The sequence below is a fragment of the Strongylocentrotus purpuratus genome, unplaced genomic scaffold (genome assembly GCF_000002235.5).
Source record: "Strongylocentrotus purpuratus isolate Spur 01 unplaced genomic scaffold, Spur_5.0 spur5_scaffold_6, whole genome shotgun sequence".
Taxonomy (NCBI): Eukaryota; Metazoa; Echinodermata; class Echinoidea; order Camarodonta; family Strongylocentrotidae; genus Strongylocentrotus; species Strongylocentrotus purpuratus.
Window position 1 is genome coordinate 56421330 of NW_022145612.1, and position 26068 is coordinate 56447397.

Below are 26068 nucleotides of genomic sequence, written 5' to 3' on the forward strand. Positions count from 1 at the left end.
AAATTTGCACCCCCTCCCATTGAGCGCCAGGGGTGGGGGCCCATCCCCCCAAAAAAGCTTTTACACGGTTTTTTTTTCCCAGGGGGGCCGGGCCCCCCACGCCCCCCCCCCCTGGATCCGCCACTGGCCGGTGGGGGATGCACTGGCAAACGGATGGGGGTGGGTGCCCCCGCCCAAATAAAATTCAAATGTGGTTTGTTTCTAATTCGATACCGGTGATTTACAAATGTTGCTGAAATGACATAATGTTCTGAGATATTTCCTCATTTTTTAATATATACTTTTTTATGCGCTTCTTGGAAAATGAAAAATTCCTAAAATTACCGTCAGGCGAAAATATGCTTATTGAGAGGCTTACATGCCAGGGCCTGCGGAACGGCGGGGCTCGGGGGCCGGCTCAAGCTTCCCCTCCCACTTGTTTTGAAAAAGTATATTAAGGAGAAATAGAAGGAAAGAGGGAAAGAATCCGCGCCTGCCATAAGAAAAACTTAATTAGACCATATGTTACACAGCAAACTGCACAAATATTGTACAAATCAGTAATTCAATGTAAGTTTGATTACTGTATAGTGCAATTTGGGGGAATGCCGGAGAAGGAACTTTAGAAAGGCTAGGTGGGGGAATGCTTTCAATAGACTTAAATTTGAAAGGCCCTTTGTATCATCTCGTGCAAGAATTTACGCTTCTATTAAATTCATAGGAGAAGTAAAACCCTGTTCACCATTGTTTTCATGGTGCAAAGTTGTTTACAGACTGAAAAAGGCTAAAACGGGACAGTAGGGTGTGAATAAAACTAGGAAATTGTAATTGAAAATGTAAAAAAAACGTTGTAAACCTGGCAATAAGAGGCTCTTGAATCCAGTTTTAAAAATGGACATGGCTTTGTGGCTAAAGCTGACGAGAGCCAGCTACCCCCCCCCCCCCCAGTGGCGGGTCCAGGGGGGCGGGGGTCCCGGCCCCCCTGGGGAAAAAAACGTTTAAAAACACGCCTAATTTTATCTTTTTTTGGTGGCCCCTCCTCCCTGGCTTTTCAAATTTTCGAGGGCCCCCAAAAAACTTAGTGCTCACAACCCCCCCCCCCTCCCCCACCCCCACTGAGTGAAATATGCCGGCACGATTTTCAAATTTCAGCAGACTAAATTTCAAATTGATTTCAAATTTGGCCCCCCCCCCCCCTAAGAAATCCTGGATCCGCGCCTGGAAGAGGAGACAGAAAAGAGCGTGAATGATGCAGAGACAATGAGCATGACATGTGTTTATAAAGAAAAAGGGCAGAACGCGACGGGAGAAAAAAAAACTAGACGAAAGATTGGGGACAAGGGAAACACAACTAAAAAAACAATAGGCGCGAAAACTTAATTTCTTTTATAAGATTGTAAAATTAACCATTTTATTTTTCTCAGATGGGGTAATGAGCCTATATAGGCCTATAATTACGGAGAGACTTCCAAAATTTGGGAATTATCCTGGGGTGGTCGTCCTTGGGGGGTAATTTTCTGGGGGTCTTTTGTCAACGGGGTAATTGATAATTGTCCTATATGACGCGATCATTCAGTGCATGCCCCCAGCCTACCCCTTAACAAAATTCAGCTGCGGAAAAGGGGGCCTGAGGGAGGTTGAGTTTAATGACTCATTTTTGGGCACTTGGAAATGTTGAATGAAATGAGCTTATGTAATGCCAATTGTTTCAAATGAAAATGTTTGCAGAATAATAGGTAATTTAGTTATTGACTGACACATTTCAATTCTGCTAACATAATGGACTCTTATTTCTTTATTTTTTTTTATTTTCGAAGGTATATTATAGTAATAGGTGCATATTACCGACACAATTAAGTACGGGTCGCGATTCGTATAAAGACTCGTATTTTTGTCAAGCTAGCTTACCATACTATATCCGGAGCTATCATGGCTATTGAACTTTAAAGCACTTGCACCTTGACATACGCTGAAAATTCTATTAAAATGGGCAAGAAAAAGAAGATTTCAAGTAGGCCAGTTTCAACAGAGAGTACACCAGCAAAGGGAAATATAGGAGACACTAACAAAGGTATCTGATTAGAAAGAAAAAGTTGTATAATAGAATTGAATTTAGGCATGAGACTTGCATAGCTAGGCTAAAAAAAGTAGACCACCGGTACCGGTACGGCTCCCAAGTTGCCGCGACACGTTTTCAATCCCTAAGTTTCGGGGATAAATCGGTCGTTGCGCCCGCTAAGCTAAGTTAAGTCCGAGAGGCTAGAGGTATACCGGGCCGTGTGAGTAAAAAAAAAGCTTACACCTAGAAAATTGCTAATTATTTAAAAAATCATCTATGAACATTGAATTATTATACATATTATGAAAGAGTGTTTTATCCCAAATCATCTTTTGTGTGTGGTATGTTGTAGATCTATGTGTTCACGCTTGAAAGAACAGGAGCATGGAGGAGGCATTGTAATTTGTGAGAGTGCGAAAATCGACTTGTATTTTGTTGTAAGTATCAAAGTGAGAGAATGTATTGAATGTTTAAAATGAGATGGATTGCATTTGCTTTTTGCAGAAACAAAGTCACACACACGCGCACAAATGTTCTTTGATATGTGTGGCATGATTCATTTTGTTAAACTTGATCTGCAAAGACCAAATTAAAAATGATTAATACCCAAATCCCAATTGTTTTATTCAAACATCACTTTGTTTTTGTTGTTGTTGGTAAATGTTTTATGGCGTTCATTCAGTAATGAATATATACGCCATAAATATCTTCAATTTTATAAGAAAATCAGTTATAGTCTTCATAAGAAAACTGAGAATAAAGATTTGTAATGAAATAATTAATTAATAAGTAACGCAATTTATTCAGAGTGTCTGGATGGTTTGCAACTTTGTGTTTCTGCTTTTTTAAAGTTTAATCTGGTCAGCCCGGTTTCGATTGCATGGAAACTAGCTTTGCCCGATTTGAAACAGGCTTCTCTTTGGCACAGGTCGATTTGTGCACTCTCTTAAACAATGTCTTCCGTTCATCCAAGCATACCTAACTGTGTACACAAATGATACCTAATGTGGGATAAAATACTCTTTCATGAGATGCATAATAATTTATTGTTCAATCATAGATCTAGATGATTTTTAAAATAATTAGCAATTTTCTAAGTGTCAACTTTTTTTTGGACTCACACTGTAGTGGCTGATCTTAGCAGTTGAGAGACTAACTTTCATTAAGACCATTGAAGACTGGTATTTCCATGCTGACATGAAGTTATTTAATACAGCTTTTGAATCAGAGTGACAGAGATCGCTTCTCCCCTCCTCCCAATTACAAATACGATTAACAACTAATTAATACTACAAATAGTATTGCTATTGCACTTCTTTAGCCCAATAATTTTAGATTTAGATTTCAATTTTTTGCTGGTAAAAATAGATTCTGTTCTCAATTTCATTTTCAGTTCCAAAGAAATATGCATTTGACTCAACAAAAGGAGCCTCTGCTTCAGACGATCCAAATGATAAAACAGTAAAAAAGGTGAGATTATCTTGATCTATAACCTTACCTTTCTTTGTCCAGTATAGATCAATTTTGTTTGTAAATACTTATATTAGTTTTAGTATGTCACTCTTCTATCTGGATTTCTTATTTAAAGGAAAAATAAATAAATTTTGCCACAATAATGTGTCATATTGTCCCTTATTGCTTTATATTGAAGTGCCATAGTCATAGATATGATGATAAACAAGAGTCAATTTATTCTGTTTTGTTGAAAGATCATTGAATACAAGTAATTATCAGGGAGGGGGGGGGGGTGGAAAAGGCAATGAAAAGTAAGTGATATCACTTCTGTTATTTCTTTTAATTGAATGATATGTGAATGCTGGAATTAGTGCAAGAAAGGTGCCACATCTGATTCTGATGACTTAGTTTATCTCCAAAGTAAGAGAAAAATGGAGGGTGAGAGATGAAGCATAAGTGAGACTGAGAGTTATAGAGCACTGGCATTCGAACAGAAGAGAGAGAAAAAAGACAATAATTATCAAGTTCAAATATAAATCAAGTTTGTGCTGATGTGAATAATTTGCTAATGTTCTTGGTTTAAGGTGATTCTTCCAGTAGAAGAGGAGCAGGTTATTGTTAACGAGATCTTGAAGTACAAAGAAGCCAATGACAGTGGAAGCACTGTGTCTGGCAGGCTCACCAACAAGAAACTTACGGTAAGATGTGTGGTATTTGGATATATTTCTACCCCCTTGGTATTCCTCAGGCCAGGTATGTGTGTGTGTGTAATTGGGTTTATAACTTTATACAGACGTGTATCAATTTAAATCAGATAAATTATTTACATCCTGGACTGACCATTTAAGTCACCATCCAAAAGACGTGACTCAGTTTTGAACCAGGGTCGCCTGAGCCAGTTTGTAATAATCTGTGGGCCGTAAATATTGCTGAACTAAAATCATTATTGTGTAGAGCAAGATATTTTATGTTTTTCCCATCAACTCTCTAGATCTACATGAAATATTGAAATTGTGGTTTCATTTTGTGTGTTTTCATCCAAAATGATGGGAAAAGTATTTGAAATGTATTTTATTCTGGATCTCTGGTTATTTTGACACATATTTATATTGGTGTTTTTCCTGTGTAATGAGTAGACAACTAGACATTATTCTAAAGTGCATCTTGTTCTTGTACAAACTTCTATTTCATTTTTAAAGGATTTATACAATGCCCTAGAAGATGTTGGTTTTAAGCACAGTCAGATATGTGATGCCATGCGAAGTACTGTCAGCTATGGGGGTGATCTTCACTCTGCTTTAGATTGGCTCTGTCTTAATCTCACTGATGGTAAGATACTGCTAACTCTGTTGAGAGCAAGGAGGGTGTGAATATTTTATTGAGGTATTGCCCGTTTGGTTCTCAACAGGCTAATTATTAATATCAGTTAGTAGCTTAGACATCTTTGAATGATGGTTCCACAGTCTAATATGGCTTAAAAAACTTTTTTTTTTAATTTTTGTAATGATTAATTTCTGTATCATATTAATCAAGTATTTTCATTTCCTCAATGGTAAAACTGAATTATAGAGCCTGGCAAGGGATAGGTATTTATATGGATAATTCTGTTGATAATTTTTATATTGAGCTTTTTGAAAAGATTTATGATCTTTGTGAATGTAAGGACCTTTTGCTTCATGCATTCTTATGTTTGATCGTGATCCTAAAAAAAAAAATATTTGTTCATAGTTTTATATACTTCTATATATTTGATCAATTAATACTCATCAATATTTTTGACTGTGTTTACTTTTCTATTCAAGAATCATTTGACTGCATCATCAGTGAACAATAGTGATCATGTATTAAAGTTTATCTCTATAATTTCATAAATCAGGTCAGTTACCAAGTGGATTCACAGAGAAATATGTCCAAGATGATGCAAAGAAGAAGAAGGAGAGGGCCAAGTTTGTTCCAGAGGATGAAGGAAGTAAGAAAGAAAGGAACACAGCCAGACCTGAAAAGAAAGTAAGTTCTAAATATATGACCTTGTAAAAAAAAATTAAAAAAAAACTTGTTGCAGTAGGAATAGAGATTTTATACAATTTCGTACCTCCACTTTGGATATTTTGGATGGCAGGTCCAAACTCAAAGATCATTTATGATATGATTGTTTGAAATATATTTTCTTTCTTATCATGATTTTTTAACATTGATTGGGCGCAGTGATAATTTTGGATTTGGGGGCCTACCATCTACTACACTTTATTTATATAAAAATTGTGCAATATTACCTTGTTCATGGAGTTATGATTAAAATTATATGATTATCTAGTGTTATTGACACAGAGAGTTTATGCCTACAGTGAATTCATGCTTCATATCTGCTGTCTAGCGGGTATTCATATCAATGATTTTAAAGGTCATACTAAATATGTTATCATATAGGCTTCCAACACATTTCCAGATCATCCATAAGACCTGAGAAGTGAGTGATGTCTTGCCAAGGCACATTTGTGGAAGAACAATTTAAGAGTGAGTGATTAATGAAAATTTTAGGGCAAAAAATGGATAAAGGATAAAAGACTAGAAAGTTATAATTTTGTTTAAAGTCAGAAAAAGTTGGATAAAGGATAAGAAGGATATTGATGTTTTAAAGAAAGATTACCGACAGCCCTTTTCAGGACTCCCCAATCCTCCCCCTCTCTCTCTTTCACATGGTGCAACTGTAAACCTACTGTATAATACTCTGCTTGTTTGTATATTTCAGAGTGTTGATAGTAGCTCCACCCAAAGTAGCACATCTAGCAAGGAGTGGACCATGCAGCGATATGCAGATATGAGCAGTGACGATGACAATGACAGTCTCAAAGATGATGGACAGCCAGATTCCTGGAAAAGAGAACCTGTAAGTTTGACCACATGTACCAACATTTCATTGGTTTACACTAAACTGGCTCATAAAATACTTTCATCTTTATGTGTCATCCTCAACAACTACTACCATATTTCTCCTGGTAATTTTTTTGTTCTGAAAGTGAAAGGTATACCTACATTTGAAAGGCATTCCTGTGAGCAAGCCTCACACCATCATAGAATTATTGCTTAATAAGTTTGATTCATTCCAGTTTCCCAAGCTCAATTTCATGCCTACAATTTTACTCTTTTATTAAGAAAAAGAAGCTTTCACATTTTTTTCTTTGACCTTTGTCTGCAGTTAATTTACAGTTTTTACACCAATTATTTAATGATATAAGGAACAGATTGTATTTGACCATTGTTGTATACCTTTGGCAGAATGAGTACTACATAGAACTTACAGCTTTGATGTTTGATGCTCAAAACAAGGCTTCTGAGGCTAAGGTGAATGGTGACAAGAAGAGGAAGAAAAAAGCAAGTGAAAAGATTCAAGACTGCTTACGAAGTAAGTGAATAGTATGCATATTATTCACCACCCATTATTTAATCCATTAAGTGGATGCAATGGTTGGTAGTTTGGTAAACGGTAAGTCCTACACATGTAGTTCAACGCGTGAACTTGGCTGTTGTCTGATATGAGATCTAGTTCATTGTTGAGCTTGACTTTATTGGGAGTCTGATGTGATTTCTAGTTCAGTGCTTGAACTTGATGTGAGTTCAATGATCATTTTTAGATGATGGAAATGAAAAGATACATTAACAGGAACAGGATTCATAATCAAGGAGTAAAAGAAGGAAAAAAGTGACAATGCAAAATAGAAAGAAACTGAAAACAAAGTAAAACAAAGGAAATGAATCGATCCAGAATTGTAACGACATGCTGGATAAATTATGTGTTAGGAATGCAAAAAAGAAGCGTAATCTTTGTAAATACACTAGCATTCTTACTCTGAGATACATTTTTCAAGATTCATTTTCTTCATCAATTTCAGTCATGGCAGAAGTTGAGGAGCATCCACTGTTTGATCCCAAAGTGAAAGTCCAAGAGAAGCCACGCCCTGAACCCAAACGCCATGATGATGTTCAAGCCTCGTCATCTTCAAGTAATGTCTTAGATGATGATGATTCGGGTGGGGGAGCCTTTGCCTTGTTTGATGCTATGGAAGCTGAAGCCAAGTCTGCACCTTCACCTACCTCGGACACCTCAACTAAGAAGAAAAGTATGTATAATGACCCTGAATTAAATTTTGAATGCTATCCATAGTTATAATTGAGGTGGCTGGATTTGAATAATGGAAAAACCATTGAGTAAATTATACAAGTAACTTTGTTACATTATATGCTAGAATACTAAATTTGTGATCCAACATTTGCTCTTTCACCCAAAATATAGGATTTCAGTTAGTTTTACAATTTGGGGTTAGGTTAGTGTTGAGGTTAGGATACGAATTGGTTTTCGGGTCGGGCTTGAATTTAATACTTTGATTAATGTATAATTGACTATGGGGCAATTTTAGTGGAAGGGTGCGTTGCACAATCATAAAATGATGAGATGCCTCTATATTTTGTTTCAATTTTTAGCTGAACCCGCAGCTCCACCAGATGTGAGAGATTTTTCCTACACAAAGAAGGTGTGGACAGGGAAAACCCCCAAGCAATTCTTGATTGACTGGTGTCGAAAGCACTTTCCAAAGTCCAGCCCTCCCAAGTACCAGAAGATACAAGCGCATGGGAACCTATGGAGATGCAAGTTAGTCCAGCATTGAAATCTGTTATTTCTCCTCTTGAGTTGTATGCCAAATATTCTTAGTCTCTGTATAGTGCGAAGATGCTGACCAGTATGATTTCATTGTATCCTTTTTAATGGATTTTTCAGACCCTTAATTTGACATATCTGAATCTGGCAGATATGAAAATGTTTAATTGAATTAGAGTAGCAGAGGGGTTTTCAGCTCCATATCCATGTCTTGAGCAAAGACCAGTTGGGTAACAATTGTCCGATAGGGTTTGTCTATGTAGTAGCTTTCAAGTGAAAATTGTGGACAAGACATCCATTAACTTTAAGTGATCATACAAAACTGACATGCTTATGTTTGTAAATGTTCTTATATTTGTTAATGATGCAGAGTAACTGTGGATAGACCTAAGCAGGAACCTCTGGTCTTCAGAACAGAAATCCTGACCGAGAATACAATGGAGGCACATCATCTGGCCAGTGTGCATGCTTTCTGGCATCTTGCAAAGGGACAGGTGAGTGTTGTTAGACCAACTGTAGGAGTGATATGGCTCAGTTGATGGAGTGATGATCTTGGAATCAAGTGAAATGTCTTAAATGAGTGATTTTACATGATCAAGCAACAATTACTCTGGGCTTAATTTCACCAAAGATATAGAGCAGGGTTGCCATTGGGTTCAAGGTTAGGCTAAGGGTTAGGGTCCAAGATTGAAGTTAAGTATTCTGTAGGATATTGACCATAGCGCAAGTCTTGACAGAAGGTGTGTTGTACAACAGTTCAAGAGTGCTAATGCACATGGGTTAGTTATTCACAAACGTCACCTACACCTACATGTACATATACAATACTTATGAATAGATTTGAATCATCCATGTGTTTAGCTTACATGTTATCTTCCTACATTGAACAGTCTATTCAGCAGCTGCTACCCCCACCATATCGTGATGTATGGCTGGAATGGATGGATGCTGAGACAAAGGAGAAAGAAGAGACAACTGAAAGAAAGAATAAGGTGAGAAAATGAACATCCACGATACCTTCAGACAAGCTACATTTTACTTTGGAATAGTCATCTGTTCTAATAAGCAGGGCATCACAGCCCTTGCACTAGACTTAGAGTGAAACATGTACATGCTGTCTGTTCAGTACAAGTTATTCTTACTATCCTTTTCATGAAACACCCTGTACAACGATGATATATTTATCGTATACACATAAATTGAGAATAATATATAGTTTTTAGTAATTGATTGAAAGAAAAGCTTTAAATAATGTCTTATTGAAGTTATTTTGTTTTGCATTCATCAGAGTAAAATGCAAGAATAAACCTAAAGCTGAGTGCAGGCTAAGAAACTGTAGTACATATGTACTGAAAGCTGTTCAAGTTTGTATGCTAAGCAATTTACCAAAAAGTATAAAGTAGAGGTCATGTCTCTAAGCCACTAATTCATTTATAGACATCTTCATCAGGTCAACTATAATATTTCTTGTCTATATATATCTACCACTACAGCCCAGGGATCAGTTTGTTGGGCAGATGCTGAAACAGATCAAGGCATCTCAATCAAAAAATAATACCGATCAACCAGAAAAGAAGAGAGAAGAAGGAGAAGGAGAGGAAGATGGAGAAGAGGCAGAGAGCTGGGAGGATGCTTGGGATGATGAAGAGGAGGAGGAGGAGGAGGAGGAGGTAGAACTCTATAGATTATGTCATTTAGAATATAGACTTATTAACTTTTAAAAAACGGTGTGGTATAGTGATGATTTGACTTAAAATTTCTGACAAAATTTTCATTTTACTGTTTATTCACTCCCCGAGTTCTGTTACCTTATTTGAAGACATGTGATTCATCAAGTTTCCAGCAGCGAGAAGTTTCACTTACATTGCCAATTTCAAAACAAACAAGAATCTTTATTTTTGTAAACAAAAATATTGTGTTACCAAGAAAACCTGTTTAATGCCTAAATTTACCTTAAAATTGTTTACTATACAGTGCGTCCCAGAAAAAATGAAACCGAGAATTATCCATGTTTTATCATAACTGATCACAATTATAATTAATAAATGACACATAAAGCTTAGATCCTCTTTAATTTGATGCAACTCGTATGATGCATATTTCATGCATGAGTGATTACAATTAATTTGAAGAGAGGGAACCAAAAAGTAATTTGGCTGACGTTATCTGAATTTCAAAGAGAAAATCACATTTCTAGAAAGTTCAGTTTCTGCCCTTTCATATGACACCACAATCAGGAAAAATGAGCAAGGAATAACAAAATTCTGTTTGTTTAAAGTGATGCACTGTATATATTATCTAGCTATAAATGTGATTTATGATACAAACAGAAGTGAAGGTTACTTTTATCTATGTTAAATACTTGATGTGATTGTAGGCAAATAAAATGGATGTGAAGATTCGGCCAAACCAAGGAAAGGGACCATTGGTGACCAACAGGACATTGAAAACAATCTTGGAAAAGAATTCGGTAAGAATCTACCAATTGTTATGGCGGGTAGTTATAATGACTACAATCTGGAGAAATGTATTTCTATGATATTGATTGCTGAGCCATGTGGGATACAGTTTTTATGATATGTGCAATGTTAATCTGTCAAGACTAACAAACAGTCAACCTGCTCTAACAGTAACCTGTATACAAAGACCACCAATGAACAAAGACTACATTCGTGTTTTTTTCCATAAACAAACTTCCTCAATGAAATGTGTCTTAAAAGAACCTATATATAAAGAATACCTGCCTATAAAGACACATTTCATTGTATACTTTCATTGTATAATCTAATTTTAGAGGGACATTTTTAAATGGACATGAAAGTTGCAAAACAAAAACAAGGTACAATTGTTTTAATATCAGCTTGCAACATTTTCATTTTTTTAATTAGAATACAACTCAACATGGACGATTATTGGAGAAAAGGAAGACTCTTCCTGTATTCCAGCATCGAGACCAAGTCTTAGAGCGTATTTACAAAGATTCCATCGTCATCGTGGCGGGGGAGACGGGGAGTGGAAAGAGTACACAGATACCACAGTTTTTGTTGGAGGTAAGGAGATACTTCATCATTTGGGATATGTTTCCATGGCAATGATTATTAAAAGATTGTAGAAGACTTGAAGTGTTGTAAGGTGCTGATACTGTAAAGGTGGCTTTGATACGTGTTGGTACATAATGCGGTTGCTTGTTTGTGTGAAAATGAAGTATCATGCCCTTGAGTAAAACATTTAATCTAAATTGCATCTCTTCACCCAGGTGGTGAATGGATACCCGGTAGGGTGCCAATATTGTTGTTGTTGGATTATAGTTGGAAAATAGTGAAAGGCTAAAATACTCCTCATTGTGGAGCGTGTGTGCAGTGCTTTGTAACTGCAAGGAAAAAGCGCTATATCAAATATCTTTTGGATTAGATTGGAATGGAGAGTTTGCACTTTAAATTGCAGAAATATAATTAAGCCCAGTGATCAGGTAATACAACATGGTTAACACTTTGGTCAGTTACAGGTACATAAAACTGTTAAGATGTTATGTAAGGTAAATGTAAACAACAGTTGTTATGAAAATGATATTATCATTCTTTTTATGCAAATGCTGATCGGAATATTTGTATAGAGAGTAGCAGTGCAAAACCCTCAGTTTATTTTATTTCCCCTTGGCTTAAGGTTTGGGTCAAAAGAATAATCCATGATTGCATTATTCTTTCATACCATGTTAATTCTTAATTGATCATGTTGTTTCTTTCAGGATCTTGTTTTGTCTGGTCGTGGAGGATCTGGTAGCATTGTATGCACTCAACCTCGTAGGATCTCAGCTACTAGTCTGGCTAAGAGGGTCTCTCAAGAACTAGGAGAGCCTGGCCCTGGACACAGGGTAAGTTGATATAGGACTGTTTTTACAGGGACAGCTGGCATGACCATGTGAACAAATAACTATTCTGTTGCTACCTGAAGTGGCAAATGTTTGCCATAGCTCAATATCTAGAAAAATCATTTAGGATACAGAGCAGACATATTACATAGAATATGATAACATCAGGAAAAAAGGGACATATTCAAACTAGAGGAAAGTGAAATCATAATTTATCAATATGTGATCAAGCAAAAATAGTGCATAATGCTTCCATTTGAATTCACTAATTTTTGTTTTGGAATCTATATTTTTACCCTTTTACTCCTTTAAACAAAGAGTGGATTGTTGTTAGATGAAAGTAAATAAAACTAAAATGAACACAAATTAAATCGCGCTTTTAGACCATGGTGCAATTTAAGCGACATGAAACTCTACAACATTTCTCCACATTTAAATTTTAATCTTTATATGTCTATTGACATGAATTTCTTTTCCAGGACTCCCTCTGTGGATATCAGATACGCCTTGAGTCTAAGCAGACAAGTACCACTCGACTCCTCTACTGTACCACAGGGGTTCTCCTACGTAAGCTGCAGCTTGATCCATCACTAAAAGACATCTCCCATATCATCATTGATGAGGTCAGTTTCTTAAGCCACATTCACATGTGATGTATTAAACCATCCCCAAAATGGTGGCTACAGAAGAAGATGACATAAACATAGTGCACTTCTCATTTCTGCATCTTATACATGTAATATTTGGATATAAGTCAGCCTGCGTCGGGCCTTTGTTGAATGCAGATATTTTTCATCCTCATTTGCTATTCATTCTCATATTATTTTTAATTTGTTCTAGCATTTTGTTAAGGTTGTTTACTGCACCGTGTGTACAAGCCTTATTTTATATTTTTTACCCTGCAAATGAACATCCTAGGTCATAGATTAAAGCCAGTGGTTAAATTGTCCATTTATTGTAGAATATTGCAAAAGTCATATGTGAAAAAAAAATATGAATTTTTAGTGTGCAAATGTGACTTGCACACTCAACGGCAGGATGAAATAAAAAAATTCATGGATCTCTCATTGGCTAAGAATGGTAGAGGTACTATTGGACCTACCAATATGATTCAGCACTCAATGTTCACTATTCAAATTGTTGGGTAGAATATGTTTTCCTTAGCATGGAAGGGGTTAACCTTCCATTGTCATTGTTTAGGCCTACAAGCACTGTATGCAATGGAATATTCCGATGATCATTTTAAGGGAATCGCTAAAGATTTCAACTTATAACCCATACCCACCTTTCTTTCCTCATCCCATATAGGTTCATGAGCGCAGCGTCCAGTCTGATTTCCTGATGATCATCGTGAGGAAGCTGGTGCAACAGAGATCAGACCTGAAGCTTATTCTGATGAGTGCAACGTTAGACAGTCAGAAACTGTCTGCTTACTTCTACCATTGTCCTGTTATTAACATCCCTGGAAGAACCTTTCCAGTTCAGGTCAGTCACTCTCCATGGCAATCAGGCATGGACTGAATGCATCAATTTACTTATATTTTATCAACTGAAAGGCTTATTTATGTTTGGAGTTGTCTGTTCAAAATTGATATTTCTCTTGTGTAAACATAAAGAATATGTATATAAGCAAACCTGATTTTGCAACCCCCTGTATAGGAGGAGCACTTGTCAAGATCACATTTTTTTTTTTTACCAATTAAAACTGTTTCTCATTGCACCTGTACTAAAGGAAGCTGTGCATTGATACCCATCTCTAAAGTCTAAATAATTTTGTTTCCCTTTAGAAATCTTTATATACAGGTTTGACTGTCCCATAACATCATACACAATCCTACATATATAGTATGAGAGTAGATAGGATCAATATTGTTTCCCACATTTGAAACTACCTTACATGTTATGTATGTAACAACAATTATCTGATGTTAAGATCCTGACACAACACCACATCACTTGTAAAGCCAGAGAGTAATGATGAATGATATACTTCTCCTACTAACAGGTGTACCATCTAGAGGATGTAGTGGAGGAGACAGAGTACCAGCTAGAGAGTGATTCTAGGTATGCTCTTAGATACGAATCATTGGCACAGGAAGATAAAGCAACTGTTTCTGTGACCTCAAAGGGTGGAGACTCTAAGCAAGTTCAGGTACTAACAACAATTCTTCTTCATCAAGCTAGTCATGAGGTCTGGTTATGGAATTCCACTTCAAAAGAAACTGGCTCATATCATCATATTTATCATGCTGTAGATAGTTTGTATGGACTAGCAAAACAAACCAATTAAACATACTGCAAATTGCATTTACTGATTAGCATAACCCATGTATTGCACAGATATGTGTGAGATCATGCTTTTGTTATTCATGTGGGTTGAGATGAGTAGTTTGGTTTTGCTGCTAATTTCTAAGATATATCTTAGTTTCTACCAAATTTATTTGGAAGATAATCATTCAATTTAATGTTCAATGACAGCTTTTGATTTTCAAACATATAGGATATATATCAAAATTAACGATAGGATTTTTGTTGTTGAATATATGATCAAATGATTCTCATTAACCTTTTGAATGCAATTTTTCATTTTATAACAGCTTTCTTGGGAAACAAATGATGTTGCTAACCTTGATGAGGTAAGAATTTGTTTGTTCTTTTTTACTTGTTAGTGTTGAGGTATGATGCATTGAACATAAGACATTACTTCCCTTTTTATAATCCTAAAATTACAATTCAGTCTGATCCTATTCATTTGATATTTTATTGTCCAAAAATATAGAAAATGCATTTTGTGAACAGTGCATGGTACACAAGAAAAATCAATACAAACAACATAAACATATTAATATTACTAATTCAGGAGAATATAAGATGTATAATATAGTCATTTATTTATTGCGACCATGTGTGAGTTTTTACACAAAAGGGGAAATGCTGTAAAAAAAATTAATTCAATATGTGGTGTTCCAAAACTTGTGCGGTCAAAAAATTAGTCTAAAGTAACATATGGTAGCTTTTTATGCCCATGTCATATATTTCTGTACTTGATGTTTTCTTATTTCTTTCTTCAGTAAAGCATCCTTTATAAATTTATTTTTATATGTGCAAACTTGACCCTGTTTTTGTTATCCTTGTGATGTAGAGTGGTTTGGACATTGAAAAGTATAGTAAGCGGACAAGACAAGTTATTACAAGACTCAATCCTGATACAATCAATATGGACCTCATTGTGGTAAGTTTATTTCATGTAATAGACAATATTTAGTTCAATTTTTGAAATACATAGAATAGCATCATGATTTAGGTAATTCTGATTGTTACAGAAATAACTGTTAGGTATTGCAATTTAAAAGCCTATGTTGCAATTCAATCATAAAGCCAAGCATTTTACCACAGTGAACTGCTTGAAAAATACATAAACAAGTGGCTATGTAAAAAACGTTTTCCTTCGGTAATGAATGGCAAATGGGATGGAAAAAAGAGCTGCACTTGCAAAGGCCACAAAGTATATTTAGTTATTTGTGTGTTGTAGCATCAAGAAGTTGCAGCATGTTCATTGAATCATATGTGAAGATGGCTTAGTCAGTCAAACTGAATTAATAGTTCGATAGACAGCAAGGTAATCAAGGAGATAAGTTACACTGTAGCAAGTGAAAATGCTAATTGAAAGAAAATTCAACCCCTTCTCTTTATTTTGTATATGCGCCAAAGTGAAATAAATGATTAACTAAAAGAATGAAGTGAGAAAATGATATTTTATCCCACATTGTTTTGTCACAGGAATTACTGAGCTACTTAGAGCAGGTGCCAACATTTAAATCTGTTCAGGGCGCTGTTTTAATCTTCATGCCTGGCCTGGCTCAGATCCAACAACTCTATGAGATGCTACAAGCAGATCCAAACTTCTCAAAAACAGACAGGTAATAAGATTATGCATATTTTCTAATGATATTAAGGCCCCATGAAGAGGAGTACTTTGAAAGCTGTATATAAAGTCCATTCAAAGGAGGCAGGAGACCCTTATAGGCAGGTTACCTTTATGTAAAGGTCACCATACAACAGGTTGTATGAGAAACACTTTGTAGCAAACACCCCAAAAATATATCTTTTATAGACAGGTGGTTTTCATGCTGGCATTTGCTAAACCATGTTTTACTTAACTCACTATAGTTGGTGATAGATTAAAACTCAAAGAGTGTCAGAGTGCCGATGCCTTCTGGTTCTCAATTCACAAATATGTCACATCATTACTGACCTATAGCGTTTATTCTGCTTCTGCATAAAATCGTCTGTTTTCTTATCCATCAAAAAGTATGAATTAACATACATTTTGAGTTCATCATGGAAGTTCTCTATCTAATCTTTTCCTGTGTCTACAGATATACTCTCTTAGCTCTCCATTCCGTGCTGTCATCAGATGATCAGAGCGCTGCATTTGGCATTCCTCCACCTGGTGTGCGCAAGATCGTCATAGCAACCAACATAGCTGAAACGGGTATCACCATTCCAGATGTAGTCTTTGTCATTGACGCTGGCAAGGTCAAAGAGAATAGGTACACTTTAAAGAGTCGCTGAATGTAGTACTTGTATACTTGTGCATCAATTGCATAAATATTGGCAATGATTGATAACCACATGATATTTGGCTATATTTTTACTTTGATATTACGATGCTTGTTATAATTCTGTAAGCTACTTAAGGGATCATTATCATTTGAGGCCTTCACACTTATGATATTAATTCTTTTTTTGATATATAAAAAAAACTTGTAACAGCAGTCAACATACAGTAAATTCTTCATTCTTGCATTGTGAGATCCTTTTACTGTAGGAGGGTGGCTAGAATCGTAATGAATGAGACTTGACAGTTTTTACAATAAGTATGTTAAAAAATTCCATGTTTAATAATAATACAAATTTTATATGGCGCTTAATACAAAGGTCTCTAAGCGCTTTACAAATATACTATTACCCCGGTCATTGGATTCAGTGCTTGCCCGCACACACTGTGATTATTTAAACTCAGTTGTAATTATGTGCTTGCATATCAGCAACCAGGTGCCCTACACCTGTATATCCTATCCGAGTGACTAGCTGCATCTAAATGTCTTCCATCTCGTTTGAACCACAGGTACAATGAGCGTAGCCAGATGAGCTCACTGGAGGAGATGTATGTGAGTAAAGCCAGTGCCAAGCAGAGACAGGGTCGAGCCGGTAGGGTGAGGGAGGGCTTCTGTTTCCGGCTGTACACCAAGCAGCGCTATGATGTCCTAAGGTCATTCACTCAGCCAGAGATTCAGAGGGTTGCACTTGAAGAACTCTGTCTGCATATCATGGTAAGGATGAGGCAGGATGCTAAAGTGTTCTCTTGGATGTGATATGATTGATTAACATCTGTAATGCCTTCGTTCAAGGGGACCAGTCACCCAAACATGTTGTGCTTGGAATTTGTGGGTTCCATGCTGGTATACAATATTCAAAACATCTGCTTCTAGTAATACTTCTGTCACAAGACATTTCAAATTGAATACTTTCTTAATATAAAATAAAAGCAAGTTGTGAGTAGACAATGTTTTAACTTATTTCTAGTCTTATTTTGAGTATGAGGGGACTTCAAGAGCTCTCCATTACATTGCTATTTTAACCATCATATTCTTCCACATCAAGAAATATGAGAGATTGAGAAACCTAATAAATAAGTCTTCACCTTTCTACAAACTTACCCTTCTTTTTAAATCCAGAAATGTTCCCTAGGCAACCCTGAAGATTTCTTGCAGGAGGCCCTAGATCCACCCCTCCCCCAGGCCGTGCGGGCCTCCATGTCTCTCCTGAGAGAGGTTGGGGCGTGCCTGGCTGATACCCCAACCCTGACACCCCTCGGACAGCATTTAGCGGCCCTGCCAGTCAATGTCCGCATCGGCAAGATGCTTCTGTTCGCTGCCATCTTTGGCTGTTTGGAGCCAGTGGTGAGTGCAAAATGGATTCAGTATACAGGGCCTACAGGTATAATGTGTGATGTATGATGTAAAATATAAATGATACATGATATTCTATATGTGGTTTATATTTAATTTACTACATACCTGTATTATATTGTACGAACAACAATGTGATAAATATATAAAGGTTATTATTGACACCATCATTAAATTGGAAAAGGCATAGATTTGACACTTTTAAAGTGCAAAATATCAGATAACTTTTTGTTTTTAATCTCATTGTACACATGGGAATAGCCTGGAATGATCCATAGAATCTCATTCATAGACATATTACTCAAAGGACTGTTCTCGCATTCCAGCAGTCGTTGCTCCATTGAACCATTTATATGCCAATCAATTTAAACTTGCCCTTTACATATTTGTGCTTAAGATTTACTTTCTATAGACTTGAAAATTGTCCTGAAATAGATGGTTGGTTTTGATTGCCAGTACGAATTAGTTATAAACACAACATGCTAGTCTCCTTTTGCAAGACACTTATACAGTAGAATATGTACATGTAAATTAGCTAGTTGGCATTGAAAAGGGGGGAAAAAACTTTCACCTCTTATTTGTAATTTTCTATCCATAGGCAGTGATAGCTTCAGCAATGACCGACAAGCCACCATTCCTAGTACCTCTAGGGAAACGCAGCCAGGCTGATGCTGCTAAACGTTCAATGGCTGTAGCCAACTCAGACCACATCACCATCTACAAAGCTTTCTCAGGGTATGATCAAACTCAGCTCGTAACTATTCAATAGCTTGATCTAAGTTTACAAGACAGTAGTTTCATGTCCAGTGAAATTTCTGTGAGGAGATTATGGTACACTTGTGAGTCAGAATCTTGAAAGATTGGAAGTGCAAATATGCTTGTCTGAAGAAAAAAATTCAGAATCACTGCTTTTCAAAGTAAATAAAAAAAAAAGAATGAAATATAGTCTGATGTAAGTTTAGTGTATACCATACAGGAAGGAGTACTGCAGGCCATCATTTTGAAACCTTTACTTCTGCCCTTGTGCTTTAAACTTATCATTGTTGCTAATTTGATTATATTTTCTGTAAAGACATATATTGGTGTTGATTTCAGAGTAGCTATCCTTAAGACATGGATAGTTGTTTAAGCAATACCATAGAGAAACCAGCTTTATCTATACCCTCTCTCTTTCTCTGTCTTTGATGGAAGTGTACACTAGATACCCCTGTGTCACACTCTGTATAGATGAGGGACATTTGAATTTTGCAAGATAAGGTTAGAGACAACAGTCTGATAGTAGCATAGCATGTGTTGCAATAACCTGACTTGGACCACTTCTGTGAGATGGAATGTGTGTGAACTAAGACAGTCTACATTTTTTCTTCCCCAAAAGAAACGGCCATCTCTCTCATGAAGTTCCAGTGTAGATATTTTATTCCCAGTTCATGAATGGAAAAGGCTTTCTATATCAAAATAAAAGTTTATTGATGTCTTGGGTCCTAAAAGGAGGCCCAGAAGAAGTAAAAGGAGAATTTATATCTGTAAATTTTGTTGAGAAGTGGATGAGGAAAGCAGCGCCTTTCATTCTTATCGTATACAGATTCTTTTCCCATAACGCAGTCAACTGAGTGCCCCAAAATATTGCTTTGGTAAATTAGAACTATATAAGCGTAGTGCACTTTACAACTCTGTATTGATATAACAATCAAATAAATGTGCTCACCTTGTTTAACTTTCACTTTCCATTAATTTACACTTATAATTTTTAATTTTGCCACAGAGGTTTTTTGTGGCAGTTTACTGTGTCATATCTGAATAGAGCTTAACTTTCTTTTTGACTTTGCTATGGTCAGGTGGAAGGAAGCTCGGAGTAAAGGAAGATCTGCAGAATCAAGATTCTGCCATGGCAATTTTTTGAACAGAACAGCTCTCTTGAATATGGAGGTGAGAAAAGAAATGTAGCATTCACATTTAAATGTCTGTCTCTGATGAAACTAAGAAATGGTACTAAACAGTGGTTCAAGAGTAATGTAGTTATCAAAAGAATGAGTGTAACTTTTTATATAATAGTGTTGATGGTTACTTGATTTTCAGAAAGACACACTGTTCAGCATGTTCAGCATGCAGTAGAATAATTAAATTTGGGTGGCCTTCTTAAATTGTATTAATTTTCATTTGTGGACATTGTTTTTAAGAAGTGACATACATTAAAATAAAAAAGTTTAGAATGGTATGTGAGTGAGAGGATGCCATACAGGTGTAATAACAATTGGAAGGTAAAACATTCATTGATTTCTTTTTAAATTTTTTTGCTTTTTTCAAATATATGAGTAAAATGAATGAATTAAGAAGTATTCTTGTAATGGTAAACTGAATTCTTAACATTACTTCTGTCATCCTTTATAACTTTTTATTTCCCACTTTCTAGAACGTGAAGAGAGACCTCATGCAATTGGTCAGATCCATCGGTTTTATTCCTTCACCAACCAATAATAAATCTGCTTCTAACGCATCAGCCAAGCAGCCGTCACTCTCAACCAAGATGGAGGTTCTTGAGATCAGCAAGACTGAATCATTATATGGATACAAAGATGCATTCCCTCTGACAGCATCCAATACTGCCTTGCTCAAGTCTGTTCTTACAGCCGGTAAGTTTTTCACTCTATAATGTAAACCTCAACCTCACTCCCCCTTAACCCACCCCCCCCCCCCTCCCAAAACCGTGTAATGTTGGTTGGTTGGTTGCTTGGTTGCTTTGAGTTTTTTAATTTTTTTTTTATTAACATCCCCCAAATTCTCTCTGCACAATTAAAACACCTATTTAGTAATAAAATCAGGGTTCATATTAATTAAAGGATTAATCATCACACACATTTTCTATCAGGCAGTACAGAGATCATTGATTTTAGTCAGCTATTATTTTCTGTCCAGTTGCAAAAAGTATCAGGACAGCTTTTTCATGCAGTAGACACTATATTAGATTCTTGTTTCCCCTCTTCTTCCACGTTTCTCTAGTTTTCATTTTTCAATCTCAGCACTTGTGATTTAATCTGGTACCCTTATTTTCCCACTAGTCTTCTCGGACTCGTCTTTATCTTGTCATCTCTCAACAGCCTAAAAATGCACATATAGATCCAAACTGCCACTGATATTTATGAATGGTTAACATCAAATCTGATCATTACTACATTATGCTTCTGTATTCCAATGTTGCAAAGACCACATAGGAATCTCCCAAATTTCTCCTGTCATCACTCAACAGCATATATTCACACATAAAATCTTCTCTACATCTGATATCCATGAATATTTAATATCAAACCAGGCTTGTAGGAGTATTTGTAGACTCAATGGGATGCCTTCTTTAACACAAGGCTGATATGTCACAAGACTGTCTATCCCATTGTTGCCAACACAACATCCAATTCTCCCAATTTTCTCCTTCTGTCACTCAACAGCACACATATAGGGATAGAGCAACAATGATTTGGTGCTGCTCAGTGGCTGCCGGGCCCACGATCAATTGGGCAAAAAGAATTTCCATTTTTCGGTTTAATAAAATTTGGAGTGGACTTTAAAAGATTATTATTATTATTATATATCCATACTGCTTCTAATGTTGACATTTAACAAAACTAACGATCACTTCTGGTCATTCCCAGGTATGTATCCCAATGTTGCCAAGACAACCTATGACGCTCCTGCACATGGTATGAAGGATGATGAGATAGTGTGTCGAGCTGATACTACTAAAGGACCGGTAACAGTTCATCCATCATCTGTTAATCGTCACCTAGGCACCAATGGATGGATGCTATTCTCTGAAAGGGTAGGTCTTTGATAATTTACAACAAAAAGATTTAAAACACTTAATTGATGCTGAAATGTATGTATCATTGGTATTCTTCAATGTCGTTCTTTCCTTTGATGGTGATAATGGTGACTCAACTTTTGCACCAGCCATGTTGATCCAGGTTTAATTCTGTGAAAGATGTATGATTGGGGTTAGAATTGCAATTGATTGTTAGGTTAGGTTTAGGGTTACACCTTGGGTAAGAGTAAGGTGTAGTATGTGGTCAAAGTTTGAAGCAAGGAATATGATTTGTGTTGAAATAAACTGTAGTAATTTTTGCAGAATCGTGTGTTTAAGAACTATGTGTGACATCCCACTTTGTGATTATGATAACAACTATATTTCTTAATATCATAATGCTGCCTTGTATTCACTGACCATACAGGTAAAATTGTCTCGGGTTTACATCAGAGAGAGCTCACTCATCACTCCGTATCCTCTTCTACTCTTTGGAGGAGAGATAGCAGTACATCATCGAGAACGCCTCATCAGCGTAGATGACTGGATTCAATTCCAGGTGAGTTTTAAAATCTTTTCCCTCTGAAATAAATTGATTGATCATTAAATCAAAGAATGGGAACAGAGTGTGGAGAGATTGGAAAGAAATAGTTTGGTGGTTTTGTAATCATTAATATTTTACTGTGTTGTTTGTAAAACATGCTTAATTGCAGATTACCCAATCCTGGATTTTGTGCTGGGTTTTTATTGCAGATGTTCTACAATATCTAGTTTATCTTGTAGATTTATTGCATATTAATCAAAATATTTTTATTTTGATATTTATGAAATTGCTTTTTAAAGCAGATCACATCGTGTGTATGTTAGTTTGATTGTAAATATGTATTTATATATATATATATATATATATTTGAAGTGAGCTATTTTCAGTTGTGCCACTTAACAGCTTATACCTTTATCTTTGTAGGCTTCAGCCAAAACTGCAGTCATCTTCAAAGAGCTCAGACTACTACTTAACATGTTCCTAGAGAAGAAACTTGCCAATCCAGCCCTACAAATACAAGGTTTGCAATTATCTCCTTTCTATAATTGAAAGAAATCTCTCTTCCTTGATGAAAATGCAAATAGTACAACCACAAGTCTTGCCTGACCTTTAGGTAGCATGGTTCTATCCATGGAAGGGCACTGCCATCATATGTAATTGGAAGGGGGGCATCAGGCTTGGTGGATAATTAACAGAATCACCAAATAGGGGAGGGGGCATTACGAGGTCCTATCAAAATCTCTTCTTCTTCAAAATAATCTGCCTCCCTCAATACTGAAGATTCTTGCCGATGCCGTATATACTTGGCCTGATTATCAGATTTCCCATCTCTCTTCCTTTTTCTACCACCTTTCGTTTATTTTGCCATTATTAGGGAGGGGGAGGCTTGTGCCCCACTGTATATGTGTACTTAAATGCCTCCCCATCTATCATTTGTGTTTACATTTTCCGACTACCAATTTGTTGTGCAACCAGTATTATATTGTATCTTTTTTTTTGTCAGTGTATAATTGACATCCTTTTTCTTCCTTTTCTTTTTACAGATGAGGAAGTAATCAAAGCTCTACTAAAGCTGCTAAAGTCAGAGAAGGCCAGATAGCAGGAATAGTAGAACATACTTACAAAAGGGGAGAAGGGTTAGAATATGTTTATAATTATTCTCTCAACAAAACCAAGATTGTAGAAACAATCAAAAGTTAAAACAGACTTTGTCAAAATGTAGTAAATTTATTTATTTATCTAAATTTGGACAATAATATTTAAGCCTGCACTTTTGTTACAGCAGTTTTATCAATGAGCTACAATATGTATGCAAATTTCAATTATGAGAGGATAAAGAGTTGTATTTTGCCAATCTCATTTTGTTAAAGCCCTGATGTAACAAAGTAATTTTCTTGGCCCCAAGTATTTCGTTTTAACCAGATTCTGCTGTATATGTGTGTACAGCATGATGAATCAACAAATTGTTTGTTTAGGCAAAAATTGTGATTATCAAAGAATAGAATTTGTTTTTGTAATCATACTTTATATATCGTGTCCTGACTAATGAAGTTACTGAAAGTCTGAGAATACATCATCTGTTGAGAGCCAGAGGGGTGTTAACTATATATTAAAATATATTTAATAAAATATATTTATAAATCTGGCTTCTAGCTCATTTATAAGTCTGGCTTCTGGCTCTTGAGCTCTTGTATGGGAATTGTATTTTGAAAGAAAATTGCTACGATTTATTCTGGATTATTAATCCTGCATTAGGTTGGTTGTTTCAACCAATGAAATAAAAACAAACGCACAAAAACTAACTGGGTAAAGCACATGGTGTCCGGCCTACTTACTCGAATTTCCTTATCTCTCTCTATGCTAAGTTTCTACCAACCAAACATTGTTTAGCACATGTTATTTATTTGTAATCTTGAACATTCAGTGATGTATCAGATATTTGATAATCAGTTCGGCAGTTCGGTAAGACAGACCAATGTCATTTTACCATTTTGAGAATCGCCATCTTGAAAAGAATTGGTTTATAACCAAAGCCAGATCACATGAATCATTTTCATCATCTTCATCAAAGGTCTTTTACTTTCGGACTCGATGATTTGTTTAAATGATGTGTTTCCCACTTCATTGTTTTTGAGGGGGTGTTTTGTGTAGGTAAACCTACTAAATTTAATATCTTCCAAGTGATTAGTTTTGTATAGGTAGCCATCAGATTTTGTCAAGATAGTAAGATTTTACAAGTGGGCAGTAGAAAATTAGTCCTCAATGTCTTTGCTCTCTTTGATGGCATCATATGAAGAAATAAAAAAAATTATAAGAAATGTATGTGTACCGGAAAAAAGCATGATGTAAGATTAAGCCTTCATTAAAGATGTACACAGTTTAAAACATGAAGAATAAAGATAGACTTTATTTTTGAAATACATTGTCTATTTCTCAAATTATTTGTGTTGAATTTTCTTCTATAGTTGTGTCTCAATTACAAGTACCTGTACATTAGCATGGTACTTTGTGTATGGTATAATAGGTACCGTATGGTTTGGCCTGTAAATTTAAAACCTACCAGGTGGTACTACATTGTAATATATTTTGAGGTTCTTGGATGAATATCGAGGGGTCAGTGACACAAAGACGTAACTCCATTTCGGCCATTTTGAGAAAAAGTGGTTTATCTGTCACTGAGCACTTGGACCTTCAGGAGTTAAGTCCATGTTTCACTAGCCTTTGACTTCAATGGTGTTGGGTGGAGTAAAGTGTTTGTGTTTCCTGGAAAGCCCACATTTTTCTGAACATCTTGATATCAAATACTCATTTTGGCAAAATATGGAGTTACATCTTTATGTCACTGAACCCGTGATATGTACATGTGTACATTGTATTGTACATTGTATTACCTACCTTTCAACAATGGAAGTACAAAATTATGGTGAGTTTTTCTCAAATGACCACACTATTAAATATTTTTGCGAAGGAGCAAATCAGGCACTTTAATGCAAAGTAGAAAATTCATACAGCTATTTAAAATGTGGAAATTAAAACAATCAATTCTTACAAACTAAAATTGCACATTTATAAAAAAAAAAGAAAAACAAATTATATACATATGTACAAGGGGCTGTACCAAATTACAGGTACAGGCGTCAACAAAGGCATGAAATAAACAATATGGCAAAAAATCAAGGTGATAAAATTAGTGCTGTAGTCAAACGTTTAACCGTCCGGTATCCGACCGCCCATGGCGGATTCCGTTTTCAATTGGACGGTTTCGTTATCCCGTTTTTTTTTTTTTTTTTTTTTTTTTTTTTTTTTTTTTTATTAATTTTTTTTTTTTTATAATTTTTTTTTTTTTTTTTTTTTTTTTTTTTTTTTAAAGTTTCGATTTATGCCCCTCCGCCTGGCACTATGCCTGGCAATGTCTCCCAGCTCAGTAATCGGTGTGATGACTTACCACTTGGAAACTAGAACAACACTCCAATTTGTCTGTCATCTTGGTTTGAAAGTAATCTTTGTAATAGATCTCAATATATATTCATCCAAGTTTAACACATGGTGTACCACAAGGTTCTATCCTAGGTCCTCTCTTTTTAATTTACTTTAATGATCTTACACATTATTCTAAAATGACATTGTTACTATTATTTCTATTATTTGTGACAAGTTCACAAGCACAAATCGGCACCTTCAGTTAAATCACCTTCCTGCTTTTTCACACGGCCAAAAAAAAAAAAAAAAAAAAAAAAATGA

The 26068-nt window shown here is 35.8% G+C and overlaps 1 protein-coding gene across 1 annotated transcript; it reads left to right on the forward strand.

Annotated features, from left to right (window-relative positions):
- The first annotated feature begins 1893 nt into the window (after window positions 1-1893).
- On the forward strand, window positions 1894-24745 carry LOC588393 (ATP-dependent RNA helicase dhx29). Its single transcript, XM_031000084.1, has 31 exons — window positions 1894-2050; window positions 3432-3508; window positions 4078-4191; window positions 4693-4822; window positions 5370-5500; window positions 6243-6380; window positions 6770-6896; window positions 7384-7611; window positions 7973-8141; window positions 8518-8641; window positions 9038-9139; window positions 9641-9817; window positions 10525-10617; window positions 11036-11197; window positions 11893-12018; window positions 12495-12638; window positions 13324-13500; window positions 14021-14167; window positions 14613-14651; window positions 15158-15247; window positions 15796-15935; window positions 16395-16568; window positions 17147-17351; window positions 17757-17981; window positions 18589-18725; window positions 19826-19916; window positions 20401-20620; window positions 21635-21801; window positions 22211-22342; window positions 22751-22847; window positions 23371-24745. Exons 1-31 carry the CDS (start codon window positions 1966-1968, stop codon window positions 23424-23426), a joined length of 4224 nt encoding a protein of 1407 aa, XP_030855944.1. The 5' UTR covers window positions 1894-1965; the 3' UTR covers window positions 23427-24745.
- Window positions 24746-26068: the final 1323 nt, after the last annotated feature.

Excerpts from the sequence above, each read along its gene's own strand:
- LOC588393 (XM_031000084.1), top strand. The coding sequence starts at position 1,966 with ATGGGCAAGAAAAAGAAGATTTCAAGTAGGCCAGTTTCAACAGAGAGT. Across the intron at positions 6,897-7,383 it reads GATTCAAGACTGCTTACGAA|TCATGGCAGAAGTTGAGGAG; the intron begins GTAAGTGAATAG and ends CATCAATTTCAG. Across the intron at positions 10,618-11,035 it reads CAATCTTGGAAAAGAATTCG|AATACAACTCAACATGGACG; the intron begins GTAAGAATCTAC and ends TTTTTTAATTAG.